Source organism: Malus sylvestris, chromosome 4, assembly GCF_916048215.2.
Source record: "Malus sylvestris chromosome 4, drMalSylv7.2, whole genome shotgun sequence".
Taxonomy (NCBI): domain Eukaryota; kingdom Viridiplantae; phylum Streptophyta; class Magnoliopsida; order Rosales; family Rosaceae; genus Malus; species Malus sylvestris.
Window position 1 is genome coordinate 23,337,098 of NC_062263.1, and position 15,388 is coordinate 23,352,485.

The 15,388-nt window shown below is 38.6% G+C and overlaps 2 protein-coding genes across 4 annotated transcripts in view; both read right to left on the minus strand.

Annotated features, from left to right (window-relative positions):
* Positions 1-266: 266 nt before the first annotated feature.
* LOC126618233 (probable LRR receptor-like serine/threonine-protein kinase At3g47570) lies at positions 267-3,478 on the minus strand. The gene is made up of 4 exons (XM_050286294.1): positions 3,312-3,478; positions 878-2,212; positions 699-820; positions 267-502 (listed from the first exon to the last, which is right to left on the minus strand). Exons 1-4 carry the CDS (start codon positions 3,476-3,478, stop codon positions 267-269), a joined length of 1,860 nt encoding a protein of 619 aa, XP_050142251.1.
* An 11,073-nt stretch (positions 3,479-14,551) lies between these two features.
* Positions 14,552-15,388, minus strand: part of LOC126619120 (probable LRR receptor-like serine/threonine-protein kinase At3g47570) — a 99,545-nt gene continuing 98,708 nt past the window's right edge. For all 3 annotated transcript variants that reach the window (XM_050287400.1, XM_050287397.1, XM_050287399.1), the window contains one exon: positions 14,552-15,383. In XM_050287400.1, coding sequence (XP_050143357.1) covers positions 14,971-15,383 — 413 coding nt within the window. In that variant the 3' untranslated portion in view covers positions 14,552-14,970. The remainder of the gene's footprint in view (positions 15,384-15,388) is intronic.

Sequence of the window (15,388 nt, forward strand, 5' to 3'; positions counted from 1 at the left end):
CTTTGGTGAGTAGAGAGTGGAAAATATTATTGATGAGTGATCATGTCTTTTCTCCTTTGAGCAGCATGCTTTGTCCTTCTCAAGTTTTCTTAAACTCTGAGGTAAGAGTCCTTGATTGCGCTCATTTTTCTGACAACCGCGTCCATCAGCATCCATTCCCTTTGTGACATTGCACATCAAGAGAGTCTTATCTGCATCAATGGGACCAAACATTCCTTTAATTTATTTGCTTTCATCGAGCCACCATTGTTACGTCTGGATGGAGTTCATTCTCGCACTATGTCATTGTTGACGCCACCATCTGTTTCGAGGTTGAGAATAATTGAATGGTCAATAACATCCATGACATGGTCTGGCAAAGCCAAGGCTACAAATTGGTAAATGGTTAAACCGCCCTTGAACATGTCATTAATAGGTCTTTTTCCTGTGAACATTTCACACAATAGTATCCCATAGCTGTAAACATCTCCAAGTATGGAAACTTGGCCTCCTATGTCGTACTCTGTCAGGACATACATACAATATGTCGTATGCAATTTACTATTAGAACAATATCTTTTTTAGATTTATATGATACTTATTTTCCAAGAAAAAAAGAGGAAGTAATGTATTTTTCATAAATAGAAATTAATTAGTTGGTTTTTTGTAATAATTTACTAAGAACATAAAAAGGAAGTTAGAATGATAGAAACTCATACCTGGAGGAATGTAGCCTATAGAACCCTTTAGCTGAGATGACAGTGTTTGACTGAAGGATGAATCATTTGATGTTTCAAAGAGGAACCTTGCTAAACCAAAATCCCAACATGGGCTACCATATCTTCATCAAGAAGTACGTTGCTCGGCTTTAGATCACAATGAACAATGGCCGTTTCACAAGTGGTGGAGATAATCTAATGCAGAAGCAACATCAATGGCAATGTTCAATCTTTGCATAAAACTCATTCTTTTGCTTGGAGATTCCTCCTTGTATCTTGGATACAACGTTGAGTCTAAACTTCCCTTTGCCATGAACTCGAAAACTAGACTTTTGAAGTCCCTGCCCTGATTATCAATGCTCGAGCATGCAGTTATGATCTTGAGAAGATTCTGGTGCCTTATACTCCTTAAAGCTTTGCATTCATTTATGAAACTTTTGGAAGCTCCTTGTTGTTGAAGGTTTAGTACCTTAACCGCAACTACTGTTCCATCATTAGGAATTACCCCTTTATAAACATAACCAAAACTTCTGAAACCAATAAGATTATCCACAGAGAACTTGTTAGTTGATTCAGCGAGTTGTAAGGAGGAGACACTTGATTTCCAATCCTGATAAGAATGTGAAGTTACAAGTCTATCTCTTGACTTTTCTAGCATTGAACAAGCACCACAGAAGCATGATAGAGCAATTATGATTCCAAGTACACATGCTATGGGGATGACTACTTTTGGGGAGTGTAGTCCTCGAGATGAATGGTGTTTTTTTGGGGGGCATGGAGGTAGATGTAATTGTGGGATGCCACTACAAAGCCTATGATTTCCAAGAACAGAAACACCACTAGCATTTGCAAAAATACCATCTTTAGGCAACTTGGCCTCAAAATCATTATACGAAAGATTGAGATACTTGAGAGCACCAAGCTTGCCTATGAATTCAGGAATTGGCCCAGACAAGTCGTTGCTTGAAATATCAAGTTTTTCCAAGCCTTTCAAATTCTTAAGAGATTGAGGAATTGTTCCTTCAAACTTATTACTTTGCAAATACAAGCACTCCAAACTAGTACAACAGTCGAGGGTGCGTGGGATTTCACCTAATAAATTGTTTCTTAATACATTTAGCTCCGTGAGATGCACTAAATTACCCACCTCAAAGGGCATCAGACTAGTCAAATAATTGTCAGACAGGTCTAGAGAAATTGAAAGGGTTGAAAGCTCCATAAGCATTTTAGGTATGGTTCCCGTAAGGTTGTTACTGGAAAGGTAAAGATCTAATAGGTAGTGACAATTTCCAAGACTTGGAGGTATACTACCCTCAAACCTGTTTGAGTCTATGTTCATGTATAACAATGAAGTCATATTACCAAGGGATGATGGGATTGACCCAGAAAATTGGTTAACATCCAAATACAGTTCCTTTAACTTTTCTAGCTTCCCAATTTCATGCGAGACATTGCCACTCAAATGGTTATCTTCTAATTCTAAAGCAGTCAAGTTTATAAGGTTTCCAATTCCCCTATGAAGGTTTCCATGTATAAAATTTCCCCCCAAACTAAAACATTAGGTTGGGTCGAAAGGTTGGCTATGGATTGTTGGATATATGTCAACAATCTGTGATAAATTGATATATGCTAATAAATAAACAGTGTAATATTGAAGATCGAGGCTTGCGTACCGTAATGTCCTTGAAACAGAAATTCCGCCCCCACTCAGTACTTGTAGTTCTCCGGACGTCTGTTTCACCAGGATTCAACGATTAAGCTAGAATTCCAGCACCGGAAAACTTAACTTCTGGCGAATTTCTTTGTGGTACTTTCAATAAGAATGATATGGATTATAGAAGGAGATTTATGTTTTCTGTGTTCTAAATATCATGCAGATGGATGTATATATAGAGTGATTATTCCTGTTCGCAGCATGTATGAGAATGAGATGTGACTGTTGGGAGACATCTCATCATATGTGTGTTTTCTTTTTGCGTACTTTCACACTTTAGACTTCATCTGAAAAGATGAGTGGATGAGTCTGTTGATAAGATAATAATAATAAAAATAATTAAATTCGAAATTAATTAAAAATAATTAATTAAATCCAAAAATAATTAATTAGAGTATTTAATTATTAGAGTCTGTTTATACCATATTTAGGGCCTCGTATTTAGATCTCGTACAAATACTCGGGGGACTTAAATGTAATTATGGGATAAAGGAAGGGGCAAATATGTAATAAGTGAGGAGTCCTTATTCTATAAAAGGACCCCTCACCCTCACAATGGCGGAGGCCTCACTCTCACTCTCGGAGGCCAATTCCTAGGCCTGAGATCCCCTCTCTCACCCTCAGAAGCTCTCAGAAGCTCTCACCCTCTCCCTCTCTATTCCCTCAAATAAATACATAATCAGTGTGGACGTAGCCCAAACCTTAGGGTGAACCACGATAACTCTTGTGTCATTTACATTTTATGCAGATTCACGGTCGGATTTACGTTGTACCAAGACCTCCGGTTTTGTGCATCAACATTTGGCGCCGTCTGTGAGAATCGACACAAAAAACTATGTCGGTTCTCTTTCATTTTTTCATCAAATCTCACCACTGTGAATCTGCAAAAGCATAAAAACCAAGAACACCACTTTCTCTCTGCCTCTTTCTCTCTCCCCATGGTTTCTTCAACTTCAAATTCTGACTTTGAATTTGGCATTTGGGCCTCTTGCATATTTGCAGTATGAAATCTCTGCATACAAGATCCCCACTTCTTGACAGTTTTCGATACCCAACCTTCAACCATATCAAAACGGCGTTGTTCCGATCCCCGATCGGACCTTCTAGATCGAATCACTTTACGCTTTCCTGAAGCTTCAAGTCCTTTAAGATGGCAGATAACGACGAGGGAGGAGGCTCGGAGACCCTTCTTCGCCTCTCTCCACCCAGCCGCTCGATCGCCAGGTTCAGGCCAATTTCCAGACCGTGCTTCCCTTCCAATTTCTAGATTCTATTGTCTCTCCAGGGCCAGCCGCACGACTCCGCCGTTGCCAACACCACCGTAGCTGCCCAGTTTATTCACTCTCTCATCTCTCCGGGGCCAAAATCTCCATGCCCAGCACCTGTTTGAGGAGATCGCCCACTAATAGAGTCTCGTCGCCGGTTATGTCTCCCAAAGCTGTTTCCGCTTCTTGCTGCTCAGCAGAGCCTCACTTTCTCTCCCATCTTCCTCCGAACCAAATACAACCCAGATGGCCATCAACAGGGACTCCACTTCCTTTCCAATGATTGGCAAGATTGGGTCCTACACTGTCTTTATGACGCCGCCCGAACCGGTTTTTGAATCTCCCCGGAAAATGATCACGCCGGTCTTTGAGTCCCCCAAAAAGGCGGCCCCGCCCCCGGTCCAGCAGACGCCTCAGCAATTGCTGAGCCCATTGCCGTATCTTCAGATTCCTCGTCCGATGGCTCGATGTCAAGGATTTTCTAAGAATGCGGTCACCAAAGTGCAGAAGGCTCATTCAAGTTTGGACGACCATTGGCACGCTATTTTGGATTAAATCAGTCAAGACATCAGTGAGCGCTAGATGATTATTACCAGAGCAAGGGAGTGATGTTGATGGAAGCTGATATAAGCAACTAAGTTCAATCAAGGTCCAGAATCAAGGCGAGAAGAGGTCAAGTCACTGACCCGCACAACATAGCCGAAAGATTACGGAGAGAGAGAATTGCAGAGAGGATGAAGGCTCTGCAGGAGCTCGTTCCCAATGACAGCAAGCCGGGTTCAACGCAGCTGCAAGGTGTAGGCAAACACGACAGAGACAGAGACAGCAAAAGCAAAGTAAAATAGAAAAAGGAAAAGACAGAGACAAAGATAATGGATGGGCACGACCAAAACAAGTGGGTTTGGCAAAAGATACCTTACAAATCAAGGTGGGCAGAGAAGGAGTGGAGAGATAAAGAAAGGCATATGGGTGGTGTCTGTCCAAGCAGCTGTCATCCTAGAGAAAAGCAAGGAAAGCAATGGCAATTAAAAACTTAAAATCAGATGGTCTCCAAAGGCCATAAAACATGGGTGGACAGATATAATTGCGGAAGACCAGAGATAATTGCGGGGGACTCAAGGATCATGCAGAAAGGAAAAGAAAAAGTAAAAGCAAAAGCTTTTGCAGCCATCTGCCATTCCACTACCCAGCCTTCAATTATGCAGATACTATCTCATTATCCAACCATCTGCCATACTCACCTTCAAAAGCAGTATTTTTGAATGATGTAATTTATTTTTATTATCTTTCGGAGATATCTGTATAAACTCCATCAGAGAGTAATATGTATAAACTCCATCAGAGAGTAATATGTATAAACCCCATCAGAGGGTAAAAAAAAAAAAAAAAAAAAAAAAGAGGCAAAGCCCAAAATAAATGGGCTGGAATGTTGTGTGGAGAGCGAAGGCTCATAAGCCCAAAATAGCTCCAACCAGGCGATCAAAAGTACGCCTAGTACTCCACAATTATTCGACAACCTGCCACTATTACCACCAATCAGGTGATCAAAAGTACGCACAGTACTTCAAATCATACATGAGCATTACTCATGTCAATCATACATAACATTCATGAGCATCACTCATCCAATCATACATAAACATTCATGAGCATCACTCATGTCAACATTCATGAGCATCACTCATGTCAACATCCATGAGCATCACTCATGTCAATCAACATAAACATCTATAAGCATCACTCATGTCAACATCCATGAGCATCACTCATGTCAATCAACATAAACATCCATGAGCATCATTCATGTCAAATCAGCTTCAAAGACTTCATTTACAGAGCTCTAGCTTCAAAAGCTTCATTCACAAGAGCTCTAGCTTCAAAAGCTTCATTCACAAGAGTTCTAGCTTCAAAAGCTTCATTTACAGAGCTCTAGCTTCAAAAGCTTCATTTACAAGAGCTCTAGCTTCAAAAGCTTCATTCACAAGAGCTCTAGCTTCAAAAGCTTCATTCACAAGAGCTCTAGCTTCAAAAGCTTCATTCACAAGAGCTCTAGCTTCAAAAGCTTCATTTACAAGAGCTCTAGCTTCAAAGCTTCACTTGCAAAGCTTCACTTACAAAGCTTCAGTGCAGGGTATACAAATACCACATCCGAACAACCGCCACTTCGGCCCATACATGGATTCAATTTGAAGTCTTCAGCCAACAGACTCTATTGACCGAAGACTTGGGGGACTACATTATGTACCATATATTGGGCCTCAACTGGGCCTCATGAAAAATACTTGGGGAACTCTAGCCCATTATTTATGTATTAAGGAGTGAACCCTTATTCTATAAAAGGGACTCCCTCACTTTCATTGAAAGATCACCCATGATTTATGTATTGAGGAGCGAGCCCTTATTCTATAAAAGGGACTCCCTCACCTTCGTTAGAGAGCATCGCCGCCGGCTGAGCAACCGCCTCGCCGTGGGCATCAACTCTAGCCCATCACTTATGTATCGATGAGCGAGCCCTTATTTTATAAAAGGGACTCCCTCACCACCATTAGAGAGTATCGCCGTCAGCTGAGCAACCACCTCGCCACGAGCATCACTCCTAAATTTATGTATCGAGGAGCGAGCCCTTATTTTATAAAAGGGACTCCCTCACCTTCAAAACGCCACAAGCCAAGCCAACCAAGGCAACATAAGCTACAAGCAAAGCGGCCTCACAACATGTGCTACTTCTAGTTGAGCATCATTTCAGATTGGGCACCGCCTCATATCGAGCATCAGTTACTTCGGCCCACACATGGACTGAATTTCAAGTCTCCAGCCAAAAGACTCTCTTGACTGAAGACTTGGGGGACTACTGTTTATACCATATTTAGGGCCTCGTATTTAGATCTCGTACAAATACTCGGGGGACTTAAATGTAATTATGGGATAAAGGAAGGGGCAAATATGTAATAAGTGAGGAGTCCTTATTCTATAAAAGGACCCCTCACCCTCACAATGGCGGAGGCCTCACTCTCACTCTCGGAGGCCAATTCCTAGGCCTGAGATCCCCTCTCTCACCCTCAGAAGCCTCCTCACATCCCCTAAGCTCTAAGCTCTCTCTCCCTCTTCAACAGAGAAATACAATACAATCAGTGTGGACGTAGCCCAAATCTTGGGGTGAACCACGATAACTCTTGTGTTATTTACATTTCATGCAGATTCACGGTCGGATTTACGTTGTTCCAAGACCTCCGGTTTTGTGCATCAACAGAGTCCATCTTTTGATAATTAATTATATTATATTATATTAATTAGCACATCTCAAAGCCCAACCTCAAGGGTGAGCCCAATTTTATTTTCCAAGGTCTATCACTCCAATCACTTTCTACAAGGGACAAAGCCTTATAAAGTGAGGAAACATTGTGGTGGTGAGCAATGTGGGACAATGAAATTCTACTCAAAATTTCCAACATGGATCCCGGAATTTCTACTCCAAAATTATTATAGATTAGACTCAAAAACTCCGAACTAGTGCAATTAGCCAAGAAACTAAGAAAATTCAAGTCACCAACTTTTCTATTTCCTAACCGATTGTCATGTATGTTTAGCCAAATTAAGCTTCTCAAGTTTCCTAGACTCTCACCAAGGAATGTCCCAGAGAAGCCATTTTCAGAAAGTTCAAGCACCTGAAGTCTAGAAGCATTTGACAATGATATAGGAATATTTCCTCTGAATTTGTTCGTACAACAGTGAAGTTTTATGAGATTAGGAAGCATAGTGTCGAGATTTGGTGGTAGCTCTCCATGCAACTGGTTAACGCCAACAAAAAACGTGGATATGGAAGAAATATTATAGATTGGGGATGAGATTATACCAGATAGATCATTAATATGAACTAAGAACTTCTCCAAGCCTGTTATATGCCCAAGCTCATTGGGTATGCTTCCTTGAAAATTGTTGTCACCAAGATAAAGAATACTCAACAAAGAAAAGTTTCCTATCCATGGTGGGATGGTTTCAGTGAGATTGTTACCATCAAGCCATAAATATTTTAAATTCAACAATGAACTGAGTTGTTTCAGAATGGACCCCATAATCCGATTGATTTGTAGATCAAGCACTCTTAGTTGCGTGCATTGTGACAAATTAGTTGGAATTTTCCCACGGAAGGAATTATGAGAAAGGTTGAGATATTGTAAGCTTTGTAGACGATCCATTTCTGGAGGAATTTCTTGTTGTCACTCAAATTGATACCAGTAAGATAAGTAAGATTTCCAATGAAAGATGGAATGGAGCCTACCAACTTTTTTGCTGTGTTTTTTTTTTCAAAGCACAACAATACCAAACCAGCCTTAAATCTCACTTCCATAATTCCATTGGTTTCTACTTTTGCCCAAGGCATGAACGGCTGCTTAATTTGTAGTGCTCGGTTAAAAAAAAAATGGAGAAAATCTTGAAAGAGAAACTTAATATATGCTAAAGTTGAAATACCCTCCCAATTTTCTACCGATGTTAATTTGCGCTAATTCCTATTATGCCCTGATATACCCATCATGTATGTACTGTATTTATTTTACATTTTCTTTTTCTTCGTTCTCCCTTCTCACTCTTCTCCTCGACTAATCTGGCGACGACGACCAACCAACAAAACAAGCCCTCGATTGGTGTTTTTGGTTCCTCTCTAAAAGCCCCCCTCTCTCTTTCGAAAATTCCTCGCCGCTGCTCTCTCCTTGATGGTTCAATTTGGGTTTGCTTAAATCCTATGACGAGTAAGTATCTCCGATCTGTGATTCTTAGTGTTCTGAAAAGGTTTATCGGCTCGGAATAATTTGAAATTTTTGGGAGTTAATGGTTTGAGAAACAGCTCTCAATTTCCGGTTTTTGTTTTTGCTGATTTTTGAAGTGGTTGTGAGAACCAGTTCTTTTGAACCAATTTAATCGGTTTTAGTGATTGCATGTGGAGGGTTTTTGAATTTGTAGAGTCGATCTGAAAATATGGTGGGATTTTAGGGGATTGAAAGTGTTTACAGACTGTATGTGCTGAGTTTGAATTTGAATTTTACAGACTGTTTGTTTTCTCAAATTTGGTTTTGGATGAGAAAACGATGATAAACAAAGGGGAAGTCCCAGACTTGCAGTAGGCCTCAAAAGTGTAAGTCATCTTTTCTTCTATTTTGCTGATTTTGTCTCATGGTTTCTTGCAAAGCTAGCATCTTGTAATATATAAATAATATAATGTATTATAATATATAAAAGTATAATGTATATAAGTATATTAATGGGTTATAGTATAATGCATGTTTATATTGGTAAAAGTAATATTGGAATGATATTTCATGTCTCCTCATTTTCTATGTCAGAAAAGACTTTCCTTAAATATCATTATCATATATATATGGAGTAAGGGGCGGAGCCAATTACATGATGCCTTACATGATTATAGTTCCTCTTTTTGTTCAGCTCTAAACCCCTCTCCCCTGGTAATTATTGAATTCCTTACTAATGTTGTTTTGGCTTTTAGTTAAATTTGGTCAGGAAAAGTTCTATACTTACTAACTTTTGGAATGATAATTATCAATCTACTACAGGGATACTGCACAATTAAAATGAATCAGGGATTATGTACTAATATTTAAGCTATATAATGTTTATGGATGTGTACCTCACCTCATTGTGTAAAATAAAACATCGTTGTATAACAAAATGGATCTTATACTCATGTAAAATTTGGATCTACTTCAAATTTATCACTAAATATAATTGGGTTTTAGTAAGTTTTTCATCATTTTGTATATTTTTTCCTTTAACTTTCTGGGTTTTGGAGAAATTTTTTCCTTTATCTGAACTTAGTAGTTTTTTAGTATGCTTTGTACAATTAAATTTCTGATTTTGGTAGTGATACGCCAATTTCAAGTTTGAAAAGAAAAATGTATATTACACATGTGATTTGTTGTTTATGTGGTAAAAAAATAGGATGACTTTATACTCACAAAGAAGGGTGGAGGAATTTAGAGATTAGGGTAATGAACTGCTTTGGAGCTTAAGGTTGTTGGTTGAGAAATTAATAAGCTTTTCTAAGACCCGGTTTTAGGTTTTGAATTCTGCCCGAACGAAACTGAAGTCTATTTCATCTGCTTGATACAGGTTTTAGGGGTTTGTGGACAAAGTTTTCGGACGGTGTTTTCCCCATGATGAGCCTCACTGGACAATACATTCTGTAAATAGTAACTTTTGAACACTGTGCTCTATTGGGTTGATGAGAAAGTGATTGAAACAGATTCTGTAAATCAATGTTGGTGGAGGTGTTGTTCCGCAGCCTCAAGAAGAACAGAGCAATGTGTTTGAAATAAGGTCTGACTGAAACTTTTCTATTAAATTTTGCATTTTTTGAGTTTTAAGCCATTCAAAATGGTTTGTTAAGTAGGAATAAAAATACCTGTTAAACAAAGATTACTAATTACTAACCAAATTCACATTTGTCTACATTAATCTATTAAGTAGGTAACTTATCAATTTTTTGGGGCGATCTTGTGTATAGAGTGATGTGTTGTAACCAGCGATGCAAGGGCGAGATCTGATCGGTTGCACTCGAACAAGGTTTGTTTCTCGAATCACATTCATTAGTAATATTATTAATGTGCTTTGGTAGGGGTTTTCAATATGATTTTCTAATTTCCCCTTTGCAACATTTTTTTGTTTTGTTTTAGGAATATGTATGTGATTTATGTTTGATTAGCATAAAAATTAATAAAACATAAGAAATGCAGCAATTGGAAACATGGTTGCTAAGTGATAAGACATAGTAATTGTTTTAAATAACTATACTACTTTTGTATTGTATGCAAGCGTAAGAAAATTCCAAATTGTAATACAGGATCTTAGGGCTGAGTGTTTTGTGTTTAATAAGTCAGTGCATTGGTAGAATACGAGCCGTTGTGTCTGGTTTGGATGTGTGTCTAAGGTGGTACCCCATTTCAAGGCAAATGAGAACACTTGACTATGGTAACCTAATGGCTTTCTTTGTTATTTTTTCTTAATGGGTTATCCATTCCTTGTTGTTGTTGTTGTTGTTGTTGGTTATCCATTCCTTGCGTTTTTACTGAGTTATTGGCTCTGGATATTTTGTGGTTCACAATGATTCTGTTTTTGTTGTTGGGTTGCTAAAAGCAAGCAAAACCTATAAAATTGGCCTTTCGGTAGTTTTTTTCTCTGCATGAATATTATGCTAGAAATTATCTGTTTGTGTTTTGTTTTTGTCTTAATATACTGGATAAACTTTGTTATGACAATCTTAACCAACAGGTGGATGACGCATGTATTAGTTATGTTTGTAGAACTCAATGCATACCTTTTATCTTAAACTTATATCAAGTAATCATATTTGGTAATCTCCATTTGATTTGGGGACTTCACTTTCTCAGAAAGAATCATATGTTATTTAATTAATTACAAAAAAGATTCATAAGATTCTTATAAAGTTGAAGCTTAGTGTATGTGAAAGAGAGAGGGAGATCCCGTCTTGAATGGCATCATGAAAATCGTTCAAACAATATCAAGAAAGAGCACTCAACTTGTCTTCCGAAGTTAACCTTCGGCCGCTACAGTAACGTTTATGGGTGCCTACTCCGTCGCTAATCGCTTTAGTCACCGTGCAGTTATGAATTAAGGGGATTAACTGTTGCCTCTTTGTCACGATTAATTGCAGTTATACAGGAAGAAGAAAAAAAAAAAAAAGTTGATAAATTCTGAAGGAGAATAAAAGGCTTTGAGGGAAAAAGCTAGAAATGGAGGTGTGTGTGGTTTTGTGTACCATCAACCGGAGAGGGAAAGCAAAAGAATACGTAGAGACAGAGAGATGGGGTTTAAATATGAGGGCATAGTAAGGAGAGGAAGCAAAAGCAAGAGTGGTAATCAATCATTAGTGGAGTGAAAAATGTCATTGGTGCGGTCAAAAACACTCACATTTTCTTTTAATTTTAGGGCCAGAAAATAGTAACGTTATTCGCTCCCTCTAATATCATTGGAGTGAATAAATTGGTCATGAACTAGGCACTTCTAAAATTCGAACCTAAGACCTTTTGTAATGAAAATATTACTGAACAGTATTAGTAAGTGACAAACATCTTTTCCTTTACTGCCGTGTCTTTTACTTCAGGAATAAAGGAAGAGATAGAACCAACATATGTCCACAATATATGGGATCTAGAGTGATAATTAGTGGAGACGAAGGTGACATTGTTTGGTACTAAGGGATGTGATATCTACACACTCTATTTTATTTCTCACACACCTTTTTAATTTTCGGCCGTTGGATCAGATGAATTGAAGAAAATCAATGGACAAAAATTTTCAAGGGTGTGAGAGAAGTAAAATGAGGTGTGTGAATAGCACATCCCGGTACTAAAACATCAAATGCTCTCACTTTTTCTCCGATACTGTTTCTAGTGAGAGAGAGAGAGAGAGAGAAACCAAGAGCGGTAATCAATGGTAATTAGTGGAGAGAAAAAAAATGTCATTGTAGGGGTCAAATGCACTCACATTTTCTCTTAATGTACCTGTGGATAGTAATAATACTTATACACCCTAATGCGGGTTTGATCTTCCTCTCCCTCTAATATTGAACAATTTAATCCATTAAAGTTATCGTTTATCTCAATTTTTTTTTATATACAACAATATATCTACAAAACACTAAGGAGGGGAGAATAATTGGTTGCAAACTTGTCACTTGTGAGATTCAAATTTAGAACATTATAAAAGAAATATCATTAAACAATATTACTAAGTGGCAAACATCTTTTTTCCTTTGCCCTTTTTGTCCTTTTAAAATACAAATCTTTTCAATGTACTTTAAATTTTATAATAAGTATATAATTCAATAAATTCTAGACACCAAACCGGCAATATATAAGTAATATGTAGAAAAATGGCAGAGTTATCCATGCTTGGCATCTTGGGTGTAAAGAGCCAACATCATATCAATTGTTCTGAGGTATTTGATGAGGAAATGGGTTGAACATTTTGACTGACTTGGTTGAAGAGGTATTCTTGAAGAGGAGGAAGAGTTAAGCATTCTTACAGGTCTACCTTGACATGGAAGATGAAGGTCGACATGCGTAGGGATTTAAGCAAGTAGTGGTGCTGTTTCTTTACAGTTATCGGCAACAATAGTGTAATTGGAACTGAAAAATTATTGTATAACACATACTGAATCATTCAAAACCAAACCTTCTCTCTCTCCGACTCTCCTTCCTAAAAACAAACCCTAATTTTTCTGTAATCTCAGCCGCCGGCTGCTTGCTTTGGCTTAGGGTTGGTTACAACCACTTTTCACCTTCCTCCTAGCCTCTCTCTCCCCTCCTAACCCTTTGCCAACCCCTCCACCTCTGTTTTTCACCTTTCACTCCCTCCCCCTTCCCTGCGCTGCCCCCTCCCTCGTGTCTCTCCCTTTCCTTGCATCTCTGTCTACCATCTCCCTCCCCCGTAGTTTTTTCCCATTATTTTGTGCCTTTACCTAGATTTGCAGTTGCCTGTTTCAAGGTTCTTTCCTTGATTTGGGGCTTGATTGGCGGTCAGGGTAGGCTCGTGGCTATTGGTGGGTTGGTTCCACTTCCATCAGCTTGTTTTTGTGGTTGTGACCCTCTCCACTCCAATTTGGTGGTTGCATCCTTGCCCGCTTAGATCCTGCGGACCCGCCGCCTAGGGCGTTCAATGATGGGGCGGCTATCTTGTGCAACCATATTAGGTGACTCCGCCTTGTGTGGCCCGATCTTCTCAGGGATGTTGTTGAGCTCACTAGTGTGCTAATGGTTTGGTCCTGGTTTGGGTCTTGGTCGTTGAGATGAATTGATCGGTGGTCCTTTCATTCTCGAAGTAGTATGTAGTTGGTTTTGTTACCTCCCCCTGTAAATTGTGGTCGCGTGTTTTGTGGTTGCTGGATTTGTCTTTGCTTTATACGATTGATATGTAGTCTCGTCTTTCAACGATGATTTATTGTGGTCTCGCTTGCGATGACTTTATGTGGCTTCACACTTGTGCGATGACCTATGTGTTTGCCAATGTTAATTTGTTGCGTCTATCGTGCTTTTGTGACAAATTTGAACTGGAGACATCTTGTAGGGTAAGGCAGTGCTTGTGTTAGCTGTTTAGGGGTTTATTGTTTGTTTACTTGCACAAATTTACTCCAACCAATTTCTTGATCACTGAAGCTTATGTACCCGATTGGCATCTCGTGTAATTGTTTGTGAAATTCAATGAAATACCAGTCTATCGTTTCTTGTCCAAAAAAAAAAAACAAAAACAAAAAACAAGTCACATTGTAGAAATTGGAATTGTGAGTTTTGGGTTTACTAGTTGACTTATGAACTCTGAAGTCTTGCCCTACTTATCGAGAATTTGTCATGTCCACACTGGGATTTGGGGACCAATTTAATTTATAGAAATGCTAAGGAGATTTTTTCAAATGTGACTCTGTATGGTCTCTGTCAAATTAAATTTTCACTTTTTAAATATTAACGTATGAATTTTAAGCACATCAAACTCAATAATTGATCCCTTAAAAATACAAAATTTATCATACCACATATACATTTAAATAAAATTTAGAAACTAAAAATCAAATGAAAATTAGGATACATGGCCCACCTGCTGAATTACTCTCATCTCTATGGTTTCATATTAAGAGTATGATTATCTCTTATCCTATTCACATCATCTTCCCTCTCCTCCCCTCACACTATGCTTTTTGTCTTGTTGTCTCTACAAAAAAGTCAATATAAAATGTTGACGTGGCTTAATCGTACCAATTCTTATCCCCACTAATAACTAACTGTTTAACCTACTAACAAAAATTAAAATTTAAAGTAAGAAAGCATGCACACTATAAATCCAATTCCTTACAAGGAAGCAAGCACGCTACAAATAATGGGTATTGTTACCTACACACTCATTTTTACTTCTCACACACTTCTCTCATTTTTCGGCCTTCAGATTTAAAGCACACTGCTCACCTTTCATTGTTCCTCCAATTCATACATATACAATAAGAAATAGTCAGTACGAATTTGAAATAGAACATACAAACGAAAGTACTATGTTCAATTTTAACATACACAACATCGTCAAGGCAAAGTTAAAAGCAATATAGCATGAAAAAGAAAAAGAGAAACAAAAACCACAAAACAGCAATGCCTTCTCATGTGAAGCAGCAGAGCGGCAAAGGTCGAACATCTTTGGTGAGTACAGAGTGGAAAACGTTCTTCTCAGCGATGCCCATTCCCCTTTGAGCAACATTGCTTTGTCCTTCAGTCTTTTCTTAAATTTTGAGGTATGAGTCCCTAATGGCACTCATTTTTCCGACGACCACATCCATAAGCATCCGCTTTTTTGGTGATATCGCACAGCAATTGAATCCTATCTGCATCACTGCAACCAAGCATTCCTCTAATTTCTTTGCCTTGTTTGGACCATGATAGTTACGTCTGGGCGTAACTCTTTCTCGTACTATGTCATCGTTAACATCATCATTTGCTTTGAGGTCAATGAGCAATGAAGGGTCAACAACGTCCATCACATGGTCAGGCAAAGCCATGGCTGTGAATTGGTAAATGTTTAGACCATCTTTGAACATGTCATCAGTGGGCCTTTTTCCGGTGAACATTTCTAGCAACATTATCCCATAGCTGTAAACATCTCCCAGAATTGAAACTTGGCCTCCCATGCCATACTCTGCC